This window comes from Bos javanicus, chromosome 3, assembly GCF_032452875.1.
Source record: "Bos javanicus breed banteng chromosome 3, ARS-OSU_banteng_1.0, whole genome shotgun sequence".
In the NCBI taxonomy this organism is placed as follows: Eukaryota; Metazoa; Chordata; class Mammalia; order Artiodactyla; family Bovidae; genus Bos; species Bos javanicus.
This window is the reverse complement of record NC_083870.1, coordinates 103,224,996-103,250,887: the sequence shown is the minus strand read 5'-3', so window position 1 is coordinate 103,250,887 and position 25,892 is coordinate 103,224,996. Positions and strand designations below refer to the sequence as shown.

Below are 25,892 nucleotides of genomic sequence, written 5' to 3'. Positions count from 1 at the left end.
CACATCAGGTGGCCAAAGTATTGGAGTTTCAGCTTCAGCATCAGTCCTTCCAATGAATATTCAGGACTGATTTCTTCTAGGATGGACAGGTTGGATCTCCTTGCTGTCCAAGGGACTTGCCCCTCTACCTGACTGTTAAAGTGCCTCTGTTCAGAACTCTGTACTTGTGTAGATGTCAGGAAGGAAGAAATTAACACATTCCCTGCCTGAGACTTGCCATTCTGGGAGATTCTTGCAAGATTAAATGGTGTTTTTATATTGTTTCCTCACCTCCCCCCATCTCTGATACGAAAGAACCTGGCATCCAGACTTCGATAGATAAGATGCTTCTTTCGAGACATCAATCTACCATCTCCTCAGTCAGCAAGCTGGGACTCTGTAACATTAGGACAAATTCCTAGAAGTGAAATTTCTGGACCTGTTTATAACAACATTGTGAAGGTATGATACAGATTGTTATATGCTTGTCATATGATATTTTTATTTCATAAATGAACATATATAAAATCCTTAAAACTTTATTGGCACATAAGTATTTAATAAATACAGACATAATTCCTTATTTAACAGATATATTGAGTGCCTACTCTGTAGAAGGCACTGCTCTGAAAAGGTAGAGCCAATAATATTCTTTTCAGTAACAAACGTGAGTGTAAGTCTTCCTGCACACTTCCCAGCACTGGGCATCATCATTTTCCTAATCCTTGCTAGTTTGATGATGAAAATGATTCAATTCATATTTATTAATAACAAAAGCAGCTTCAGTTTAAGCCAAGACCTGGCAGATGAACAGGACATCAATGGCATAAAGGGGTGAGGTTAAGGGTGAGAAGAGAAGGAATAGCTTATGTAGAAACCCTGAAATGAATGGGAAAGAGCATGTCTTTGCACCTCCAAGGCAAAGACAGAAATCCAGCTTACTTGGAGTGAGAGAAAGAGGAGCAGAGTGACCAGAGTGAGATGAGCCTGGGAAAGCCACAGGGGCCAGATTGTACACGGCCTCATTCACCCTGTCTCCTCCCTTGGCCAGGAATCCTGCGATGTCAGTGTCCTCGCCCTTCTCTCCATCTGACCTAATACCATGAGTGCAGTTTCCAGAGGGCATGTACCTTTCTCAAGATTCAGCCACAGGTCATTCCCCAATGCTCATTCCTCTGTCTCAATCAAAGATTTTAGTGTCTCAGAGACCCTTCTTTTGTAAACCACTGAGATTAGAACAAGATGAAAATAAAAGACTGATATGCTTGGAAGAGATTTTGTGGTAGGTCTGCTCCCCAAGGGCCTGAATAAAGCTGAGACTCCTGGCTGGGCATGGGGATGGTGTAGTGGTGCTGCTGGGTCATATGAATGAGTGTTTAAGGCATTGACTGTGTATCATGAGTCTTGTTCCTCTGACCCCCCAGCACCTCTTTCACAGCCTCATTCTGGGGCCCTGCCCCAGCCCATCATCTTGAGGAAAGCCCTCTTCACATCTTTGTTCCTCAGGCTGTAGATAATGGGGTTGAGGAAGGCAGAGATGACATTGTAGAACAGGGCCAGCTTCTTGTCCTCTTCTGGGGAGGCCTCTGAGCCAGGCTTCATGTACATGACCATGGCTGGCACACAGAACACGATGACCACAGTGATGTGGGAGGCACAGGTGGAGAAGGCCTTCAGCCGCCCCTGGGCTGAACGAATCCTTAAGATGGCAATGAAGATATTGATATAAATGATGAGGATGAGAGAAAGTGGAACCAGGATGACACTAAAACCAAGAATGAAGTCTACCTGGTCATTAACTGAGGTGTCTGCACAAGCCAGCTTCAAGACAGCAGGGACTTCACAGAAGAAGTGGTTGATCTTGTTGGGACCACAGTAGGGCAGACACATGGCCAAAACAGTGTAGACAAGAGCAGAGACGACACCCCAGAGTCCACAGAACAAGACCATTACCCTACACAGCCATGGACTCATGATGACCTTGTACCTGAGTGGGTGGCAGATGGCCACATACCTGTCTATAGACATGATGGCAAAGAGCCAGGACTCAGTAACACCTAACACCAAGAAAATGTACATTTGGGCCACACAGCTGGCAAAAGAGATGGTCTTCTTCTGGCTTGCCAGATGTGCCAACATCTGGGGCATAGTTGTGGTGGTATAGGCCAGATCTAACGTGGAAAGTGTGACAATGAAGAAGTACATGGGTGTGTGGAGGTGCGAGTCCAGGGAGATGAGGACGATGATTAAACCATTGCCCAGCATGATCAACAGGTAGGCTGTCAGGAAGGCTGAGAAAAATAGAGGAGTGGTTTTGGGGCTGAAGGAGAAACCCAGAAGGATGAATTCAGTCACAGAAGACTGATTAGTCTCTTGCATTGTGTTCTACTTCTGAATGAAAAGAAAGACACCAATTTAGACAGAAGATTAGCTGAACTATGTACCCGGATAAGGGTTGCTGATGGGGTTGGGGTAGTGGTCAGTGTCCAGTTATAATGAAACATCGTGATCCCCCACGACAGGTTGTTTTACCTCCCCTTGTCCACTGCCACCACTCGCAGGAAATTTATGAAGAGGAAAGGGCTTCCACATCTGGCCTGGCTCTGCCTCTGGCCCACCAGCAGTTGCTCATCTCAGCCTCACTTTACTCAGCTATGAAGTGAAAGCACTGGGCAGGGGATCTCTACTTCCTCTTAGCATCCCCTTCTCCTTAGTAAGGCAGCCAGGTGTTTAGAGATAAACATTGTCATACAGATTATGCAATTTGGCAAATTACAGTGAAAAAAACTACTTGGTCTTGTTGAGGACATCAATTTATTTTTCCACTTTAATTACACCCTCAGATTGCTCCCAGCAAGGACAGCTCTCTGACCATCACCTACTCCATCACAAGTCATGGTGTGTTAGAAGGCACACTGGGTTCTAAGTCCCGGTTTTAAGGCTTATTCAGTGAATGACCTTGAGTAAGCCCTTTACCCTGCCCTCTAACCCTTTGAGGCCACTTCCTTGAGTACAAAATGAGAGTAATTATCTCTTTGTTACAAATTTGCTGCAAAGATTGAATGATATTTTGCCATGAAAGCATCACACAGAGGACCTAATGTGATAGATACATAATAAATGTAAATTGCATTTCTGGATGGTTCTCCATATACAGGGACTGGGATTCAGGTCCAAGCTATGCAAGCAAACATCTTGAGAACGACTTCACCATATTTGATGCTCACAATCAACTTTCACTCCCCTAGAGGCCTACCTTCTGTTTCTTCTCCCCACAAAAGCCAGCATTTCATTCCGTCCTTTAGCTTCTTACTGACTCTTAGCTCTTCCCCAACTTAACCTTCCTGAACCTTCATTTCTTCATGGAGAACAGGAAGAAGCCAGCATCACTGAAGAGGTGTCGTGTGTATTGTCAGTACTCAGGGAGTGAAGCAGTCTTCATGCTGTCAGTGTTATTCCTTCTCCCGGCACCACTTTATTTGACTCAACCTATTTGTTCTCCAATCTGCTTGTTTTCCTTCAGATACCCTGGATGAGTCTTCACAAGAACCTGTGTCTACATGCACCACAGTGGATGGCTTCTTGACTTTGGCTAAAGGACTGCACACAGTTGGAACCTCCCACATGCTAGGCCCTTTTCTAAGACCTTCACAGACATTATCCAGTAGCTGGCAGGTAATTATTCTTACTAAATCCCTTTCACCATAGAGACTTTGTAGGTCACATTGTACCCACAAGTTGGCCTCAGTTTCCATATAAACTATTATGTATTTGGGGTGGGTGGTTTCAAAGAAGAAAGACCACACAATAGTGTGGAAAGGGCAAAAGATTTAGAGACAGCAGGTTCTATTTGAATCCTGATTCTGGCTTTACTCGCTATGTGAACTTGGGTTGTTAGTTTGCTTCCTAGGCCTCAGTTACCTCAACTGTAAAATGGGAATAAAAATATCTACCTTACAAGCCACATTCTTCCTTAGAGGAATTCCAAAGATATGAGAATATTCTCTCTTGGGGCCAAGAGTTGGCAAATGTGCTGCCATTTCTAAGTTTTTAGTTTTCACATATAGTCAATGAATGTGTTTGCTATTAAGAGTCTGGTTTCAGCCCATTTTCTCTGCCGTGTCCTTCAGAGTACTCGTTCTAAAACAAAACTCTGACTGGCCCCCCCCTTTAACCTTTTGGTGACTCCCTTGCCTGCAGGGAAAAGTCTAAGAGAGGTAGACAAATACCCTGGCTTCACTCCTTAAAGCAAGGCTCAATTTCGTTCACCAGACTCCAAGGTAGATCGAACACTTTAAAGAGATCTCCAGCTGCTGCAAGGACTGAAACAGGGCACCACAGTGGCCCGAGATGCCAGGTGCAAGGAGGAGACATGGAAAGGAGATGCATTCCAAGTCACAGTGGGGTTTTGTCGCAGAGATGAGAACCCAGAACTCCAGGATGTCAGCTGGCCAGCTCTTTGGGTTCTGTCTTAACTTAAGGCAAGCCAAAGATAACTTGGAAGTTTGCAAGTCAGACATATCCCCCATAAGCAGTTGATTTCACTGTGCCTAATTTTATTTTTTTCCTGCAGTAACTTCATTACTTAATGCAGAGCCTGACAGATGGTAAGACCTGGTAAGTGCTTATCGAATGATCTACATACAGGGAGATATGGAGAAGCCAGGGTAAAAAGAGAAAAGAAAGAATATAGACATTCTTTCTCTCCCTACACTTTTTGTTCCCGTTCCTCAGAGATGCAGAGAAGATTACCTGTGTCTAGAGGTCACAAGTCACCCAGGAGAAATCAGGGCATAAGGTGGTTGAAGGAGGAAGACTGAGAGAGTTGGCCCCAAGTGCTCTGAATCTCTCAGTGTGGGAAGAAGGAAAAGAGCTGGGCAGTACCACTAGACTGAAAAAGGTTGAAAACTGAAAACAGAACCATGAGCCAGAGAGCCCCTGGAGCCTACCCCCAGGGAGCAGTGTTGGCTCTCAAGAGCCTCTGGAGAAAGCCTGGGGCAGCTGCCACCTTCATCCACCCACTTTTGCCAGGGCACACTTTGCACAAATGCCAGAAACTTTCAGCCTCCCCATACACTGCAGGCAGATGCTGCCTTCAGAGTATGACCCTGACACAGCCCTGGTCTTCCCCTCCCTGTCAAATAGGGCTCACCCAGTCCTTCTCAGGTCTGTGTCTGGGAGGGGCCTGAGTCTACAGTGGCTGATGCTGAGCTCAGAATATTTTCGGGCCCAGGTCCAGAGCAAGCAGTCCAGAGCATCTTGCTTTGTTGTGTTCCGTGTTGCAGGTCTCTCCCTGAGTCCTCAGTGACACCCCACAGATCTATTCTGGGCAACTTCAGAGATTCATCAGAACTTGGGACTGGAGGCAGTCTTGGAGAATCCAGCCCCTAGCAGGGCACACATCTTCTCTGTAGCCTACCTGGCAACAGATGCTCCAGCTCCTGTTCACATTCTTCCAAGGACATCAGGCTCATTACCTCTCAAGGAAGCTTATGTAGCCTTGAATCTACCCTTCATAAAATACTTTCTCATTCTGAGCTAAAGCTAAGTAATGGTCCATTATGACCCCAGTGATGTGCTCTCTGAAGCACCCCTCTGCCTCAGACTCTGCCCCTGCACTCTCCCACCTCTCCCTTGTTCTCCTGAGTCCCGTCTGCATTTCAATGCCATAGGCTTACCTGTCTCACCTCTGCTTATGAGGGTAAGTGGGGCTGTCTGGGTCATCCTCTTCCCCTTGATAAGCTCTCATGCCCTGATTCCGCCCTTTCTGCTTAAGCTGATCCATACTCCCATCTCTTGCATCTAATGCCAGGCAGCAGCCCCAAGAGACTTCTGGCTGGCATCACAGGGATGGCCCCACCCTTCTGCTCAGTGGCTAAGGGCTCCCAGGAACAACCTCTGGGGAAACATCAGATGCACAGGGATTTGTCATCAGAGCGATCCGGTCACTGTGACCTGGCCAAGTCATTTAGCTTCCTCTCTTTGAAATGGAGCTGTGTTCCCTGTAGCATAACAATACTTCTCATTGGGTTTCTTTGTGTCGAGCAGTGATTATGGGCCAGACATTTGATGTATCCTAAATTCATGCAGTATTATTACCCTCATTTTACAGGTACAGAAAAGGAAACTTGGAGCACTAAGTAGGCTGTGAGGAGCTGGGATTCTTGTCAGACCACCAGGCTCTGCTCCTAACCAGCACTGAACCCACTGTCATGATCCATCACAAGTCAGACCAGAGGCGGGGAGCCTCACAGCCTCTAGGGTGGGAAGGACAGAGTCACACGTACAGTGGAAAGTGGCTGACTCTCACTCTAAACTCAAGAGCAGCAACTTTTGAAGGCAGCAAGCTCTTTGGGGGCTTCCGTCGGATACATGTACTCCTGGGGCTAGACAAGGAGGACGGGAAAGGAACCAACATTTACTGTACACCTTCTGTGTGCCCAGCACTTCAGAGGCATCATTCCATTTAGTCCTCCAACTACTCTGTACAGGAAGCATATTATTTCCACTTTCAAGATGAGGACACCAAAGTTCAGAGCCATGCAATGCCATCTCCAAGGTCAAATGGCTGAGATCCCAATCTAGGTCTGCTTGATTGTAAACGGCCTCAAGCACTCTCTGCTTGATGTGGGTGGTGGGGATGACAAGTCAGGACCACCCAAGTCTCTCACCTGCAGCCCTTCCCTAGGCTTTACTAACACCCTTCCCCCTAAGTTGGACTGCAGAATTTCCAGGGTCCTGAGTTGTTTCTCCAGACTCTACCTGAGTTGCAAGGTGGTGGAGGCTGAATGGGAAATCGAAAATTCTGGTTCTCAGTCTGAAGGTCCTTCCCCCGTGGATTCCTTCACACCCAGGATAACTCCTGAGAGAGTCTTCCCTTGTTTCTGAGTTACAACAGTGATCGTGTTCATCGAGGAAAGTTCACAGACCCAGGAAGGTAGAAAAGAGAACATAATTACCTTCTAGTTCCTTCCACATGACAAAGAAAATTTTAGTTATGACTTGTGGATATTTCTCAAATTTTTTCCTATCCTTAAATGAAAGTGGATTTTTTTCTCACCTCAGTGATATCACGCTTTACATACATTTTATCACGGCAGACGCTAGTTGAATGACTATCCATCTCCTTCTTTGCTGAGAGAATCATCCTCTCGCTGACAACCCTTGTTAGGTGCAGTGAATACATCCTGGACCAAGCCCAGACATTGTGGTTCCATTTCCCCCTTTCCCAGAATTCCTGTCAGGGACGGCAGCGACGTAACCTGGTCCTTTCTAGCAAGACTCCAGAGGAATTCAGCTGAGGAATGTTAGTGAAATATTTATTTTCCTACAAAAAGGGAATAAGTGACTATGATACAAACCTCTTCCCTCAAACCTCCTTTCTATCACCATGAATGAGATGCCATAAGTGGAAATGGGCACCTGTCTTGAGATCCTGAGGAAAGAGCTCAGAGAATCACAGGGGTCCTCTCATCAACATCATCCATCTATGAGCTAATACATGATGCATTTACCATTTAAGGTTTTTTCTTTAGTGAAAAAATGAATTCTTGTATATCTGAACAACTGTTAGATGGGTTTTCTGGGTTGTGCAGGCAAATCCTAATGAATCAAGTATTCTACCTTTTAAAAACTTAATATGTGATAAACATTTTACCTTGATCTCCAACCTGCAGCTTCCAGAACTGCAAGAAATAAATGCTTGTTATTTAAACCACCAAGTCTGTGGTATTTTATTATAGTAGCTTGAATTGACTAAGACAGAGGTCAAGGTGGCTAGAATTCAGAGCAGAGGACTAGAGAGGAAAGCCTCACAGAGAGCAAGCCCAGGAATCCACATAAGGCCCCTCTCCAGTCTTCAGATGAGGGCTGATCAGTGCATGCATATGAGGAAACACCAGAGGATGAGGGAAGCTAAGATTAATAAGAGAATAGTATGAAGAACTTAATTCCAAAAAATATATATCTTAAAAAAATGAACAAATTCATTGAAAAATATTAACTATCAAAACTCATTGGAAAATACATAAGAAACCCAAATAGCCATATATCTATTTTTTAAATGGAATGTTGAGTAAAATTTTTTCACAGAGAAAACTCTAGACCTAGATGGCTTTACTTGTGAATTCTACCAGAGCTTTAAGGAAGAAATTCTATTGCCATACCAAACTTGGGTCTGCTCACCTGAGCAGTAACGCCAATCTCCTGACACTGGGCTGTGATAAAGGAAAGTGCAGAGTTTATTGCAGGGGCCAAGCAGGGCGTCCAGGGAGCTAGTGCTTAAAGACCTGAGGTTGACTTGTGCAGACACATCCCTCAATGACCAGTTGGACTTTATTTTGGGTTTCATCCTGCTTTTGATCCCACTCTCCTTCATCCTGGCATCCTATGTTTGCATCTTTGCCTATACTTTAAGCACCTGTACATCCCAGGGGAGAGTCAGATCCTTTGCCACATGTGCTTCCCACATCACTGTGGTCACCATGTTCTATGGGCCAGTCATGATCATGTACATGAGGCCTAGGTCCTGGTATGACCCAGAGAGAGACAAGAAGCTGGCCCTTTTCTATAATGTCATCTCTGCCTTCCTCACCCCCAGCATCTACAGTCTCTGGAACAAAGATGTAAAGAGGACCTTTCTGAAAGTGCTTGGCCAGAGAGGCACAGCTCAATGACCCAGGATGTTTCAGAGTTGTCCAGAATCATGGACAGACCTGATGGGGCTCATGTGGTATCATTAAAGCACATAATTTCTGCCCAATCTGAACCTTTCTGTATCTATGAGACACCCAGAAAAGGTGAGGCCACTCTTATATTGCAGTCGTCCCCATAGGTTTAAAACTTTTCAACTGCTACCGTTAATGGACCTGGTTGAGTACTGAAGGCAAAGAATTTCTATGATAACAAGGATGTCCTTATGGTCCAAGGCCATTGATTTATTGGTTTTCTGCTGGGAGCCGGTGAGAGGCATTCCACTCGTGACAAAGGTCATGAGGAAGGAGGCTCGGCATACGCAAAGGTGGGATCGAGCCTCAGGAGTCCCCCTGGATATTCTCGAGCATCTACCCCCCAAAACCAGAGTCTGCCTACTTTATTGCTTTGTGCTCTCACCTCTGACTTTACTGGGGGCTGTCCCCCACCACCATCTCACTCTCTCTGTCAAAGAGTTAACTTACAGCTCCAATTAATAAAGTTCCTGGGCAATTAGGAGTGTTTAAATCCAAACCCCTCAGATAGCTCTCTAATTTGCCTGACAAGTTTACCCGGACTCCTTCAGCTATGCATACGATTGTTTACAGTCTCCCAGCCTCGAGAGGCACGGGAAGCTTAAGATATTCAAATAGCTTAGAGCCTCTCAGAGAGTTAGAAACTGTCAAAATAAAACTAGTAAAAGATTTCATTGATGAGCCAATGCTTGCTGCCAAGTTTCCACCTCCCCTGTATTGTATCCTTGAATGTGTATTAATTAATATAGTTGGTATGTAGAAAAAATAAGTAGTGGCCTTGGTGTAAGCAACTTTAGACCCTTAAGGTAATAAATTCTTTCCTTTGTTGTAAACCCATTACACCTCTGCCCTATAGGAATGCAATTTTATCTAACACTTTCGGAAGATGGCGCCAAACCTTAAAATAATTACTCTTAGAGAAAATAAGTCTTACGGTTGACAAACCTTTTTCAAGAGTCATAAAATGTTAATAGGCCTTCTGGCCAGAAGATGATGTAAATCACCTAAACCATTTGTATACGATAAATTTGCAGGAAAGAAACCCTGGTTTTTGATAAAGATCAAAGACTGCTGACTTTGCATCCCCTATTATCCTCTATGTGTAACTTAGGGTATAAAAGCCTCTGTTGAAAATAAAGCTACGGGCCTTGCTCACCAAAGCTTGGTCTCCCCATGTCATTCTTCTCCTCAATTTTCAGCTGAGTCTCCATCTGGAACCCGGAGGTCCTCTGCGACCATTTATTTGCCTGGGCTTCTAAGATGCACTCAAGAAGGTGTCTAAGGTGGGGCACCTTCCGCTATTCGAGAGGGCGCCTGTGGCCTCCGTGGTCAGAGCTAACCTGGTGTCACAGGTTATATTGATTTTCCGCGTAAACCAAGCTACTCAGCCTCTTTTCTCCCCTGAATTTTCCTACTGAGCTATCCTCATTCTATTACTCTTTATATCTTTTATGAATATTTGAATAGGTCGCCGACACCATCTCTCCTTCAAATGCCCTGGATCAGCCGGGACTGGACCCCGGCAGTTTTCCTAGGTTCTCACCTCACCTCTCTGGAAAATTATTTATCAGTTCAATATAATCATAGTCAAACATTCAACATGCATACATGCTTTTCTGCAGTCTAAAGGGTTGGGGGTGAAGATGACATAAAGAGTAGACAGATTATGTAGGAACAGTCTTGCATTACTGTCTGACAAGGGTTCACAAGTAATATTGGCATGGCTTTTTGCACTTGGTGCTATAAAATGTAAGCTAGAATTATTTTTAACACATCTGTAGAACAGTGTGGCTAACAATTTGGTCTGACTCAGGTTGTAAAACTGACTCCTACCTGGTTTTACATTTTAAATATCACTTTTACTCTCAGAAAATAAAAATGTCTATTTCATGAAAGAAAAATACATGTATGTTTATCTATCTATCTGCATCTCTCTCTCTATGTATATTTATATAATGAGAGAGTCAGTGTTAGAAATATGCAGAAAGAATTTATAGAAAAGAGTATAGCAAAACGTGTTTACTATTTTGCCATATTAATTTGGTCTTTGAAGTGCTCTTTGATTATTCCCAGCTCCTCTGAATCTACCAGTATCATTATATCAATGTCTATTTAGTGTTTCTGAATGCAGAGTTCCAAAGAAGAGCAAGAAAAGATAAGAAAGCCTTCCCCAACGATCAATGTAAAGAAATAGAGGAAAACAACAGAATGGGAAAGACTAGAGATCTCTTCAAGAAAATTAGAGATACCAAGAGAACATTTCATGAAAAGATGGGCTCGATAAAGGACAGAAATGGTATGGACCTAACAGAAGCAGAAGATATTAAGAAGAGGTGGCAAGAATACACAGAAGAACTGTACAAAAAGATCTTCACAACCCAGATAATTACAATGATGTGATCACTGACCTAGAGCCAGATATCCTGGAATGTGAAGTCAAGTGGACCTTAGAAAGCACCACTAAGAACAAAGCTAGTGGAGGTGATGGAATTCCAGTTGAACTATTTCAAATCCTGAGAGATGATGCCGTGAAAGTGCTGCACTCAATATGCCAGCAAATTTGGAAAACTCAGCAGTGGCCACAGGACTGGAAAAGGTCAGTTTTCATTGCAATCCCAAAGAAAGGCAATGCCAAAGAATGCTCAAACTACCACACAATTGCACTCATCTCACATGCTAGTAAAGTAATCCTCAAAATTCTCCAAGCCAGGCTTCAGCAATACGTGAACTGTGAACTTCCTGATGTTCAAGCTGGTTTTATAAAAGGCAGAGGAACCAGAGATCAAATTGCCAACATCCGCTGGATCATGGAAAAAGCAAGAGAATTCCAGAAAAACATCTATTTCTGCTTTATTGACTATGCCAAATCCTTTGACTCTGTGGATCACAATAAACTGTGGAAAATTCTGAAAGAGATGGGAATACCAGACCACCTGACCTGCCTTTGAGAAACCTATATGCAGGTCAGGAAGCAACAGTTAGAACTGGACATGGAACAACAGACTGGTTCCAAATAGGAAAAGGAGTGTGTCAAGGCTGTATACTGTCACCCTGTTTATTTAACTTATATGCAGAGTACATCATGAGAAACGTTGAGCTGGAAGAAACACAAGCTGGAATCAAGATTGCCGGGAGAAATATCAATAACCTCAGATATGCAGATGACACCACCCTTATGGCAGAAAGTGAAGAGGGACTAAAAAGCCTCTTGATGAAAGTGAAAGAGGATAGTAAAAAAGCTAGCTTAAAACTCAACATTCAGAAAATCAAGATCATGGCATCCAGTCCCATCACTTCATGGCAAATAGATGGGGAAACAATGGAGACAGTGAGAGACTTTATTTTCTTGGGCTCCAAAATCACTGCAGATGACAACTGCAGCCATGAAATTAAAAGAAGCTTGCTCATTGGAAAAAAAGCTATGACTAACCTAGACAGCATATTTAAAAGCAGAGACATGACTTTGCCAACAAAGGACTGTCTAGTCAAAGCTATGGTTTTTCCAGTAGTCATGTACAGATGTGAAAGTTGGACTATAAAGAAAGCTGAGTGCTGAAGAATTGGTGCTTTTGAATTGTGGTGTTGGAGAAGACTCTTGAGAGTCCCTTGAACTGCAAGGAGATCCAACCTTGGATCAATCCTAAAGGAAATCAATCTTGAATATTCATTGGAAGGACTGATACTGAAGCTGAAACTCTAATAATTTGGCTGCAGTCACCATCTGCAGTGATTTTGGAGCCCAAGAAAATAAAGCCTCTCACTGTCTCCATTGTTTCCCCTATCTATTTGCCACAAAGTGATGGGACCAGATGACATGATCTTCACCTGATGTGAAGAACTGATTCATTGGAAAAGACCATGATGCTGGGAAAGATTGAAGGTGGGAGGAGAAGGGGACAACAGAGGATGAGATGGTTGGATGACATCACCTACTCAATGGATGTGAGTTTGAGTAAGCTCTGGGAGTTGCTGAAGGACAGGGAGCTTGGCATGCTGCAGTCCATGGGGTTGCAAAGAGCTGGACACAACTGAGAGACTGAACTGAACTGAAGAAAAACATTTTCATAAGAAAAATGCATTGAGAAATAAATGTAAAAGAAACAAAAGAGACCATAGCAAAAATCAACAAAGATAAAAGCTGGTTCTTTGAGAAGATTAATAAAATTGACAAACCATTAGCTTAACTCATCAAGAAACAAGGGGAGAAGAATAAAATCAACAAAATTAGAAATGAAAATGGAGAAATCATGACAGACAACACAGAAATACAAAGGATCATTAGAGACTACTATCAGCAACTATATGCCAATAAAATGGACAACTTGGATGAAATCGACAAATTCTTAGAAAAGTACAACTTTCCCAAAGTGAACCAGGAAGAAATAGAAAATCTTAACAGACCCAACACAAGCATGGAAATTGAAACTGTAATCAGAAATCTTCTAGCAAACAAAAGCTCAGGACCAGACAGCTTCACAGCTGAATTCTACCAAAATTTTATTTTATTATTATTATTATTATTTTTACTTCACAATATTGTATTGGTTCCAAAAATTTAGAGAATAGCTAACACCTGTCCGACTCAAACTCTTCCAGAAAATTGCAGAGGAAGGTAAACTTCCAAACTCATTCTATGAGGCCACCATCACCCTAATACCAAAACCAGACAAAGATATCACAAAAAAGAAAACTACAGGACAATATCACTGATGAACATAGATGCAAAAATCCTTAACAAAATTCTAGCAAACAGAATCCAACAGCATATTTAAAAGATCATACATCATGACCAAGTGGGCTTTATCCCAGGGATGCAAGGATTCTTCAATATTCACAAATCAATCAGTGTGATACACCATATTAACAAATTGAAAGATAAAAACCATATGATTATCTCAATAGATGCAGAGAAAGCCTTTGACAAAATTCAACATGCATTTATGATAAAAACCCTCCAGAAAGCAGGAATAAAAGGAATATACCTCAACATAATAAAAGCTATATATGACAAACCCACAGCAAACATTATCCTTAATGGTGAAAAAATAAAAGCATTTCTCCTAAAGTCAGGAACAAGAAAAGGGTGCCCATTCTCACCACTACTATTCAACATAGTTTCAGAAGTTTTGGCCACAGAAATCAGAAAAGAAAAAGAAATAAAAATCCAGGATGGAAAAGAAGAAGTAAAACTCTCACTGTTTGCAGATGACATGATCCTCTACACAGAAAACCCTAAAGACACCACCAGAAAATTACTAATCAATGAATATTGTAAAGTTGCATTATATAAAATCAACACACATAAATCCCTTGCATTCCTATAGACTAACAATGAGAAAATAGAAAGAGGAATTAAGGAAACAATTCCATTCACCACTGTGATAAAAAGAATAAAATACTTAGAAATAAATCTACCTAAAGAAACAAAAGACCTATACATAGAAAACTATAAAACACTGATGAAGGAAATCAAAGATGACACAAATAGATGGAGAAATATACCATGTTCATGGATTGGAAGAATCAACATAGTGAAAATGAGTATACCACCCAAAGCAATCTATACATTCAATGCAATCCCTATCAAACTACCAATGGTATTTTTCACAGAACTAAAACAAACAATTTCACAAAGTGTATGGAAATACAAAAACCTTGAATAGCCAAAGCGATCTTGAGAAAGAAGAATAGAACTGGAGGAATCAACCTGCCTGACTTCGGGCTCTACTAGAAAGCTACAGTCATCAAGACAGTATGGTACTGGCACAAACACAGAAATATAGATCAATGGAACAAAATAGAAAGCCCAGAGATAAATCCACACACCTATGGACACCTTATCTTTGACAAAGGAGGCAAGAATATACAATGGAGAAAAGACAATCTCTTTAACAAGTGGTGCTGGGAAAACTGGTCAACCACTTGTAAAAGAATGAAACTAGAACATTTTCTAACACCATACACAAAAATAAACTCAAAATGGATTAAAGATCTAAATGTAAGACCAGAAACTATTAAACTCCTAGAGGAGAACATAGGCAAAACACTCTCTGACATAAACCACAGCAGGATCCTCTATGACCCACCTCCCAGAATATTGGAAATAAAAGCAAAAATAAACAAATGGGACCCAATTAAACTTAAAAGCTTTTACACAACAAAGGAAACTCTAAGCAAGGTGAAAAGACAGCCTTCAGAATGGGAGAAAATAATAGTAAATGAAGCAACTGACAAAGAATTAATCTCAAAAATATACAAGCAACTCCTGCAGCTCAATTTCAGAAAAATAAATGACCCAATCAAAAAATGGGCCAAAGAACTAAACAGACATTTCTCCAAAGAAGACATACAGATGGCTAACACATGAAAAGATGCTCAACATCACTTATTATCAGAGAAATGCAAATCAAAACCACAATGAGGTACCATTTCATGCCTGTCAGAATGGCTGCTATCTAAAACTCTACAAACAATAAATGCCAGAGAGGGTGTGGAGAAAAGGGAACCCTCTTACACTGTTGGTGGGAATGTAAACTAGTATAGCCACTATGGAGAACAGTGTGGAGATTCCTTAAAAACCTGGAAATAGAACTGCCATATGACCCAGCAATCCCACTGCTGGGCATACAAATCAAGGAAACCAGAATTGAAAGAGACACGTGTATCCCAATGTTCATTGCAGCACTGTTTATAATAGCCGGGACATGGAAGCAACCTAGATGTCCATCAGCAGATGAATGGATAAGAAAGCTGTGGTACATATACACAATGGAATATTACTCAGCCATTAAAAAGAACACATTGCACATTTGAATCAGTTCTAATGAGGTGGATGAAACTGGAGCCTATTATACAGAGTGAAGTAAGCCAGAAAGAAAAACACCAATACAGTATACTAACGCATATATATGGAATTTAGAAAGATGGTAATGATAACTCTGTATGTGAGACAGCAAAAGAGATACAGATGTATAGAACAGTCTTTTGGACTCTGTGGGAGGGGGAGAAGGTGGGATGATTTGGGAGAATGGCATTGAAACATGTATAATATCATATAAGAAATGAATTGCCAGTCCAGGTTCAATGCAGGATACAGGATGCTTGGGGCTGGTGCACTGGGATTACCCAGAGGGATGGTACAGGGAAGGAGGTGGGAGGGGGATTCAGGATGGGGAACATGTGTACACCCATGGTGGATTCATGTCAATGTATGGCAAAACCCACTACAATATTGAAAAGTAATTAGCCTCCAATTAAAGTACATAATTTAAAAAAGAAAAAGAAAAACGCATTGGTTAGCTTAAGGTTTGAGAAAAGTTAAGTTCAGGTGGAACAAGGTGTCATGAAGGCAACACAGAATTTTAAAAGAAATCTCCTTTTAAATTTGTTTCAGTTCACTCGCTCAATCGTGTCCGACTCTTTGCCACCCCATGAAATACAGCACGCCAGGCCTCCCTGTCCATCACCAACTCCCGGAGCTCAGTTAAACTCATGTCCATCGAGTCAGTGATGCCATCCAGCCATCTCATCCTCTGTCGTCCCCTTCTTCTCCTGCCCCCAATCCCTCGCAGCATCAGAGTCTTTTCCAATGAGTCAACTCTTCGCATGAGGTGGCCAAACTATTGGAGTTTCAGCTTTAGCATCAGTCCTTCCAAAGAACACCCAGAACTGATCTCCTTCAGAAGGGACTGGTTGGATCTCCTTGCAGTCCAAGGGACTCTCAACAGTCTTCTCCAACACCACAGTTCAAAAGCATCAACTCTTCGGTGCTCAGCTTTCTTCACAGTCCAACTCTCACATCCATACATGACCACTGGAAAAACCATAGCCTAGATGGACCTTTGTTGGCAAAGTAATATCTCTGATTTTAATATGCTGTCTAGATTGGTCATAACTTTCTTTCCAAAGAGTGTCTTTTAATTTCATGGCTGTAGTCACCATCTGCAGTGATTTTGAGCCCCCCAAAATAAAGTCTGACACTGTTTCCACTGCTTCTCCATCTATTTGCCATGAAGTGATGGGACCAGATGCCATAATCTTTGTTTTCTGAATGTTGAGCTTTAAGCCAACTTTTCCACTCTCCTCTTTCACTTTCATCAAGAGACTTTTTAGTTCCTCTTCCCTTTCTGCCATAAGGGTGGGGTCATCTACATATCTGAGGTTATTGATATTTCTCCTGGCAATCTTGATTCCGGCTTTTGCTTCTTCCAGCCCAGCATTTCTCATGATGTACTCTGCATAGAAATTAAATAAGCAGAGTGACAATATACAGCCTTGACGTACTCCTTTTCCTATTTGGAACCTATTTTCCTATTTGGAACTGTTGTTCCATGTCCAGTTCTAACTGTTGCTTCCTGACCTGCATATAGGTTTCTCAAGATGCAGATCAGGTGGTCTGGTATTCCCATCTCTTTCAGAATTTTCCACAGTTTATTGTGGTCCACACAGTCAAAGGCTTTGGCATAGTCAATAAAGCAGAAATAGATGTTTTTCTGGAACTCTCTTGCTTTTTCGATGATCCAGTAGACGTTGGCAATTTGATCTCTGGTTCCTCTGCCTTTTCTAAAACCAGCTTGAACATCAGGAAGTTCACGGTTCATGTATTGCTGAAGCCTGGCTTGGAGAATTTTGAGCATTACTTTACTAACATGTGAGATGAGTGCAATTGTGTGGTAGTTTGAGCATTCTTTGGCATTGCCTTTCTTTGGAATTGGAATGAAAACTGACCTTTTCCAGTCCTGTGGCCACTGCTGAGTTTTCCAAATTTGCTGGCATATTGAGTGCAGCACTTTCACAGCATCATCTTTCAGGATTTGAAATAGCTCAACTGGAATTCCATCACTTCCACTAGCTTTGTTCATAGTAATGCTTAAAATCTGACACCTGTTTGTTTCCTCCTGCTGCTTAAGAGAGAGATAAAAAATGTCTAACACTTGCAGCCTATTTCCTGCTTTTGGAGACCCCTAGCCTTCCTGCCTGTTACCCTCTCACGTGTAAAGCATTTATCATAATAAAAAACAAATAGTAAGTATTCAGTGAATGTAAGATACTGTTTACCTTTTCTTAATGTGTAATTTATTATATATTGGATAATATTCTTTGTCTGTTACATGCACTGAAATATCTTCTCAGTTTATTGTTTTCTTTGTTGCAAAAGTCATATATGTTTATTCTTAAATTTTTATAACAGATGCAAACAAATACCCATTACTTTAGACTTGCAGATAACTACAGTTAAAAATTCAGGATCTAAATTTTTTTAAATTGTCTTTATGAATATTTTTAAGAAACATAACACAATTATTAAACAATTTATTTTTTGTTTCCATGATTTTTAACATTGAATTACACAGTATTTATTCTTCTTTCACGTGATTTATTCACTCAGTATAGGTTTTAACATTTTTCTGTTTTCACTGTTGAAATTTTTTTTTCACTTTTTGATGGATAGTAATGAATAATGACTTCGAATGAATAGAATTCTTAATAAATTTATGAATCTATCCTTATGGTTTTTCTTAGATGAATATATGTCAACGAGTTCATTGAATTGCAAGAGGAGAGGCTGGGAGGTAGACAAGACTCAGAGCAGGAAGGGTTTTGGCTGCTGGACTAAAGAGCTGAGACTAAATTCCCCAGATGGAAACTTGTGAGGACTCTGAAGGAGGGGGAACAAAGGCAGAGTTGCTGGATAGAAATCCAGCTGCGGCAGCCATGGGAATGCTTACTGACCACACAGTCTGCTCTTCGAGTCCAGGCCCTGCCACTTGATAAGGCAAATGAATCACAGACCTGGAAATCCTGGTTGCTTGGGGTGGGCAGCCTAGGAGATGAGTTCCAGGCTGGGCCAGGGGAATGTGGGAGAGGAACAGCCCTCCACAGTTGTGAGGAGACCCCTGGGGTAGGGGGCAGGCACAGACCTTTAGCCCTGAGGTTCTTAGAGGAGCTGAAGTCATATTCACCAAACCCTGAGCTCCCCTCCAGTGGAGGAAGAGGCCTCCAGGACCTGATCGATGCTGAGGTGGACTCCACACTGGGGTCAGGATCAGAACAGTGGGGAGCAGGAGAGGAACCATCACCCAGGAAGAAGGCTAGTAAGGAGGAGAAAGAAGGGACTTCATCTGCGGTGTGAGGGCTGGAATGTACCTGGTGCCCCTACCTAAGGAGACTGCCTTTCCCAGAAGCCAGCCTCCGCAGATGGGCTCCACTCTCATTAGCCTCTCCCCTGGGTCTCCCAGCTTTCATCCCAAACCCTAGTCTGGCTCCTGTGGGGAAACACTGGGCCAAGAACCAAATGTAACTCTAGTGCCCCTGGGCTGTGTGTGGGCAGGGGACCTTCTCATGCTCAGGAGGAACGGGGCCTGAAGTTTCTTTCCCACCAGGCAGGACTGAACTCCTGTGGGATGTTGCTCAACAAGAATCTAGTGCTCCCTCCCCAGCAGGAAGGGGCTGCAGGAACTTAGCTCCTGGTTAGAGCCCTGGGGCCACGTGTTACTCAGGAGTGATCTCCTGAGTGAGAGAGCTCTGCCCACAGCTCCCTTCCCTGTAGAGTTATAATCTCAGGACAGCAACACCCACAACTATTCTGGGGAGCAAGCCAGGCTGTGGCTGACCTCCCATGCCCAGTCTTGCCAGGAGCTCTGGGTAGGACCTGGTTCACAGTTCCTGTTCATCTTGGTGTCTCTCCCCATGTCTATGTGAGAATGTCCATGGTTGTCTCTGCCTCTTTCTCTCTCTGTGTCCATCCTTTCCTTCCTCTGTCTCTGGGTCTGTTATTATCTCTCTGTCTCTGCCTCTCCTTCTCTTTGTTATCTCCATCCCTCTCCATGTGTCTCCTCCTGCCTCTTTTTCTGTTTGCTGTCTCTGGGCTTCTCTGCCTCCAAAGATTTCATCCATCTCTCTGATCCACTTTCTGATTGTGTAGCTCTGGTGTTCTGTCTAACTGGGTCTTCAGCTCACTCTGTGACTTTCTTTCCCTCTTGATGTCTGTTTACTGCTTGCTATGGTCTGGATTTGCCTGCAGCATCGTCCTTTGACTCACAAGGATCTGCCCTTGCAGTGCTTCCCTGTATCTGCCACTGGAACCCTGAGCCATCTCCTTCTTCTGTTGATGTTAATCACACTCCCAGCACCCGTTTTCTTCTCTCCTTGTGTATCCCCCATCCCTCAAATTTTGGTTTATTCTTCTCTCTGTCTTCTTGCCACATATGTTTGTGTCTCTTCCTCCCTTCTGGAACTCTCTATCTTTTCCCATCATTTTCTCTGCTTCTGTTGCTTTCTAATTTTTATTTGTTTCTCTAGGTCAATCTTAGCCCCTGAAGGTTTGTGCTGATGCTGGGGGAGGGTGTGTGTTGTGGGGGAAGAGCTAAGGAAAAGGAAGAGAGGAGTAAACATATTTTCAGAACTTGAAAGAATCATATATTATTGTAATAAACCTCTCTCTCTCTCTCTTTTTTTTTTTACAGTTGAGAAATAGTTACCTACTCAGAATCATGGCAGTAAATGGCAAAAGTGAAAATTCAAAACTACATTGAGCCTTTTGTTTCTCCACCTGTGCTTCAGAAGGGTAGGTATGTAGTAGAAGATAAATATATGGGGCTTCTCTGGTAGCTCAGATGGTAACGAATCCTCCTGCCATATGGGAGACCTGGGTTTGATCCCTGGGTTGGGAAGATCCCCTGGAGAAGGGAACAGCTACCCACTCCAGTAATCTTGCTGGGAGAGTTTCATGGATAGAGGATCTTGGTGGGCTATACAGTCCATGGGGTCACAAAGTGTTGGACAAAACTGAATGACTTTCACTTACTCATGTGGTGCTAATGGTAAAGACCCACTTGCCAATGCAGGAGACATAAGAGACATGGGTTTGATCCCTGGGTCAGGAAGATCCCCTGGAGGAGGGCATGGCAACCCACTCCAGTTTTCTTGCCTGGAGAATCCCATGGACAGAGGAGCCTGGTGGACTACACTCCATAGGGTCACACAGATTCAGACATGATTGAAACAACTTAGCAAGCACAGCACAAAGTGCAGAAGAAAAAAGTTAGGACAAATACATGAATTCATCTTAGGGCAAGGAGTCCTGGGGAGCAGAGACCTGTCACCCACATCCCCTTTGCCCTCACCCTGAAGGTACAAGCTGGAGGTAAAAACTGGGCAGCCTCTCATCACGAGGGACCTCATTCAAGGATCTCCACCACTCAGGACCTACCTCCTATCTGAAACACTTTCACCTTAAGCAGCAAATGTACTTGTATTAAACTGTATAAGCTGATTCCCAAGTGTAGCTCGGTGGAGGGGTTGAGCTCAGACAACAGGATACACTCCCTTTCAGTGTCCTCCAGTCTTGTCTAGGCCCAGCATGTCTTTCTCCATCTCTCATCTCCCTTTCTCACATCCACACTTTCATCTAACTAGTCTGAATGAAGAAGCCAAATCCTTATATATTCCAAATTCGAAGTACCACTTGAATTTTATTCCTTATTATAAAAATTATTTATGTTTATTGTATGAAATTTGGAAAGTTCATAGAACTTTAAGTAATAAATATCACCTGTAAATCTAATCACCAGAAATGACCCCTGTAAGGTTTTGGTATATTTCTTTCTAATTTTTATGCTGTGCCTATAAATTTGTATACTGTTAAGATTCAGTCTGCTTTTTAACAATCTGTTGGAGCATTTCTCCACAATGCAAAATAGTCTCCAAAATATTATTTTAAAGGTTATCAGGTATTCAATCATATCAATAGACCATAAATTATTTCAATCAGTCCCCTGTTATAGGACATTTAGGTTCTATCCAGTTTTCCCCATTAAAAGTAATTCTGCAATTAAACATCCTTGATGAAAATCTCTCCCCACATCTCTCATTTTTCCACATGCAATATTTTTAAAGGTGAAATTAAATGCTATCACATTTTCCTGCAGAAGAACAGAGTAATTTGCTTCTCATATGAATTTCCAAATCAATATATAAGAATTTCTCATTTACTGCAAACTGGTCAATGCCAGGCATCATCATTTTAAAAGACTTTTGTGCCTATGTCAGGTTAAAACTATTTCATTGATGTTTTAATTTGCAGTCTTTAATTATTAGGAAGTTTAAACTTTGGTGGATTCATTTTTCATTAATCTCTTGTGCATTGATTATTAATGTCTCATTCTTGGTTATGAGATTTTTCCTTACAAAGAAGAGACCTTTATATTCTAATGATATTAATCACTTGTATTACACATATGCAACAACTTATTATTCATTTTTTAACTTACATAAGTTATTATATAGCCAAAAATATTCATATTTTTCTTACTTTTCTTACTTTATTTCTATGCTCACAAGAAAGCAAGAAAGTATTGGCATTTAAGCAGGACGAATGTGAGCAGCTTGAGTATAGTGTAGAGACAGGGAAATTGAGATAGAACCAAATTACTCTTTACAGTTAAGTAGATTGGTTCTCAAAGTGTGGACCCAGCATATGCATTACCTGGGAACTTGTAGAAATGCAAATTCTCAACCTCCACCCAAGACTTTCCAAATCAAAACTCCGTATGAAGTGCAGGAGCATCTGACAAGCTCTCCAGGTGATTCTGAATCACAGGTAAGCTGAAAGCATTGAGTTAAAGGAATTGGATTTATGGCTGCTTGCCCCGGTAACGGGAGTAAGGAGAGTCCTAGAACTGGAAGACAAGGGAAGATCGGAGGAGGTCCTAGGAAGGAGACCAGTCTCCAATCACATGCAGGTGGCTGGGGGCTAGAGAGGAAAAACCTCTGCACAGATAACTTAGGGACTTTGCAACATTAAATGTTCATTTTTAACATAGTTTTCTCTTCGGTGCTGCATTGTAAGTCATCTTCCTTTTATCCATACATCCAGGACAAGTCTTGCAAATAACATCCTTGTGTTGGTGAGGTTTAGGGGCATAATGGAGAAAGAGAATAAGGATGAACCACTGAAGGTCAGTACTCCATGAGGAGGTCAATAAGGGGAGTTGAGGAGTCAATGAGAGTGAGGATTAGGAAGCAAAATGATCAGGGATACACAAGAATCCTTCACAATATTAGGGAAATATGTAACAGGTCAGATGAGGGCTGTGCAGCTTTGTTTGCTTATTAGAGGGAAAGGGGTCAACACTAAGAGGCTGAAGGACTTGGAATATTCAAGTGATGCTTGAAGGCCTTTCTCTGTCACATCGTAAAATAAATATTCACTCATATATTCTCTCTTAGGTTACCTTATACTTTTGTTTTTTGCATTTAACTCTTTAACATATTTAACTGTGTGAAATCACTTTTCCACCCATATTATTTATAACTCTCCTTTGCCCCTCTGATTTATAACAAATAGTAGGCATTTGGTAAAAACATGTTGAATCAATGACATAGTTACTGAACACCAGTAAAGTTTCTTTCACCAGGTAAAGTTAAATCTTGAATATTAACTATAAACTTTAATCTACATAGCATTGATTTGAATTCCCAATTCTAACCTCAATGGTAACCCTAGCAGTGATGAAAACCTCAACATAAATAATAAGTGTAATAGTCTTAACTCTGATCTTTAATCAAGGCTAAACAACCTCTGTTGTCACAAGAGAAAATGGAAAATGGGATGAGTAATAGAGAGAAAAGCAAAGCTATCTTGGGAAAGCAAGAGACAGGAAGGAACACAGCACACAGCACTTCCCAGACTCAGTCTTCTCCATTTCATCACTATGCCCCTCAGCTTACGTCTGAACGAAACCCTGACACCACTCAAACTGTTGCAGCAACAGGACCCCTTCCAGGGCCCGAAACTGGGCTCTTGCCTAACACTCGGAAATGAATTGTCCAAGGAGACACATGTGCTGACAAAGCAAGAGATTTTATTGGGAAAGGGCACCTGAGTGGAGAGCAGTAGGGTAAGGGAACCCAGGAGAACAGCTCTGCCACATGGCTGGAAGTCTCAGGTTTTATGGTGATGGGATTAGTTTCTGGGATGTCTTTAGCCAATCATTCTGGCTCAGAATACTTCCTGGTGGTGCATGCCTTGTTCAACCAAGATGGATGCCAGACAGAAGGATTCTGGGAGGTGGTCGGATGTGTGGTGTCTCCTTTTGACGTTTCCTGAACTCTTCCGGTTGGTGGTGGCTTATTAGTTCCATGTTCCTTATGAGGATCTCCTGCATAAAACAACTCATGTAAATGGTTACTATGGTGCCTGGCCAGGGTGGGCGGTTTCAGTCAGTGTGCTTCCCCTAACAAAACTACTATGGGGATGTATTCAGTAGTGCCCTCATCTAATAATCCAAAATTCCTGTTAAGAAACATAAATGAAAAATGAGTGAAATTTGTTGGCACCAAAACCCCAAATATCATATATTTCCCGAACTCTTTAAACAGGCAGAGCACAATGCAGGAACTCAACCAGTCCACTGTGACAGAATTCATCCTAATGGGCTTTGCCTCGAACCCCAGGACCAATCCTCTGCTCTTCACCTTCTTTCTAGTCTTTTACCTGCTGATCCTTGTGAGCAACAGCCTCCTCATCACCCTCATCCACCAGGACACACGCCTCCACACGCCCATGTAATTCTTCATCAGTGTCCTCTCCATGCTGGACATGTGCTACACCACCACGACTGTGCCCCAGATGCTCATGCATATTCTCAGCAAGAAGAGAGCCATCTCTTTTGCTAGATGTGTGGCCCAGATGTACCTCTTCCTCCTCTTTGGGATCATTGAGTATTGTCTTTTCTCCATCATGTCCGTGGACAGGTACGTGGCCATCTGCCACCCTCTCCGGTATAAGGTCATCATGAGCCCCTGGGTGTGCCTTCTCATGGTGGGCATCTGTGCAGCCTATGGTGTGCTGGGTGGTCTGTCCTATACCTTCTTTGCTATGCGCCTTCCCTACTGTGGCCCTAATGAAATTGACCACTACTTCTGTGAGGTCCCTGTAGTCCTGAAGCTGGCCTGTGAAGACACATCCCTCAATGACTTGGTGAACATCATCACAGGCTTCAATGTCATTGTGGTCCCACTCTCCTTGATTGTCCTTGTCTATGTCAACATCTTTGCCACCATCATGAAGATCCGCTCAGCCCAAGGACGGATCAAGGCCTTCTCCACATGTACCTCCCACATTACTGTGGTCACCATGTTTGCTATTCCATGCATCATCATGTACATGAGCCCTGGCTCTGACTCCTTGTCAAACAATGGCAAGAAAATGGCCCTTTTCTACAACATTGCCACAGCCTTCCTCAACCCTGTCATTTATAGCCTGAGGAACAAAGATGTGAACAGGGCCTTCCTCAAATTGGTGGGCAGGGGCAGGGCCCCAGAATGACTCTCTAAAGATGAAGATGTGGGGAGCCATACAATGCAGGATGCACACTCACCCCGAACTCTTCTACCAGTCCTGAAGAGATGGTCTTCAAAAAGCTAACTCTTCACCCTGGCCCAGTGAGCGAGAACAAGGTGCTTGATCATCAGAATTTTCTATGGCATTGTAGTTTGAGGCAAATATGACTGGGAAGATCTAACACAGTTGTTAAGAGCCTGGACTCTAGTGCCAGGAGAGACCAAGATGAGAGACGGATTTACCAGTTACTAGGCATGTGAATTCTTGCAGCACATTTAACTGCCCAAAGTTTGTATCTCTCCTCAGAGAGAAATTGCAATGATTAAATGAGATAATACAGAAAATGTACAGAGCACGGCATAGATAATTTCTTTTAGCAAATGTTACTTTTACTAGGAATGAATTATCAATCCTTAAATGGCAATGATCTTCCTGATCTGTGGAAGTTGCTGGATCCCTAAAGAGAAAGTTGGCGGGTGGGTGGGGAAAAGCTGGTGGAGGGGAAGAACGGAAGAAGAAACTCAGAAACTGTAAAGTGGAGATTCTTAAGATGCAGAGGGACTTGAAAAAAAGGAAATTAACCTATATAACCCATCTACAAACTGTGCCAGTTAGAGCATCTGGGGTCAATTGAAGTTATCTTAGAAAGTTGAAAATTCTTTTATGACCATTTGTTCTGTTCTTTTGTAGTTTTATACCTCTTGATTTCCCTTTCCTTCTTGTTTCTAATAATGTCCATTTTTGAAAACTATAGCTTCTTTTAGGTAATCTCAAGGAAAAGGGATTCTGTCCACTTGAGGATGTAGGAAATTAGAGAGGAGAGGAATGACTATAATGTGACA

At 42.4% G+C, this 25,892-nt stretch overlaps 1 protein-coding gene and 1 pseudogene across 1 annotated transcript; one reads left to right on the top strand and one right to left on the bottom strand.

Annotated features, from left to right (window-relative positions):
* LOC133244718 (olfactory receptor 2D2-like) overlaps nt 1-25,398 on the top strand; it is a 136,977-nt pseudogene extending 111,579 nt beyond the window's left edge.
* Nucleotides 761-3,249, bottom strand: LOC133244719 (olfactory receptor 2A12-like). Its single transcript, XM_061412267.1, has one exon. The coding sequence runs from the start codon at nt 2,356-2,358 to the stop codon at nt 1,420-1,422; it is 939 nt and encodes a 312-aa protein (XP_061268251.1). The 5' UTR covers nt 2,359-3,249; the 3' UTR covers nt 761-1,419.
* Nucleotides 25,399-25,892: the final 494 nt, after the last annotated feature.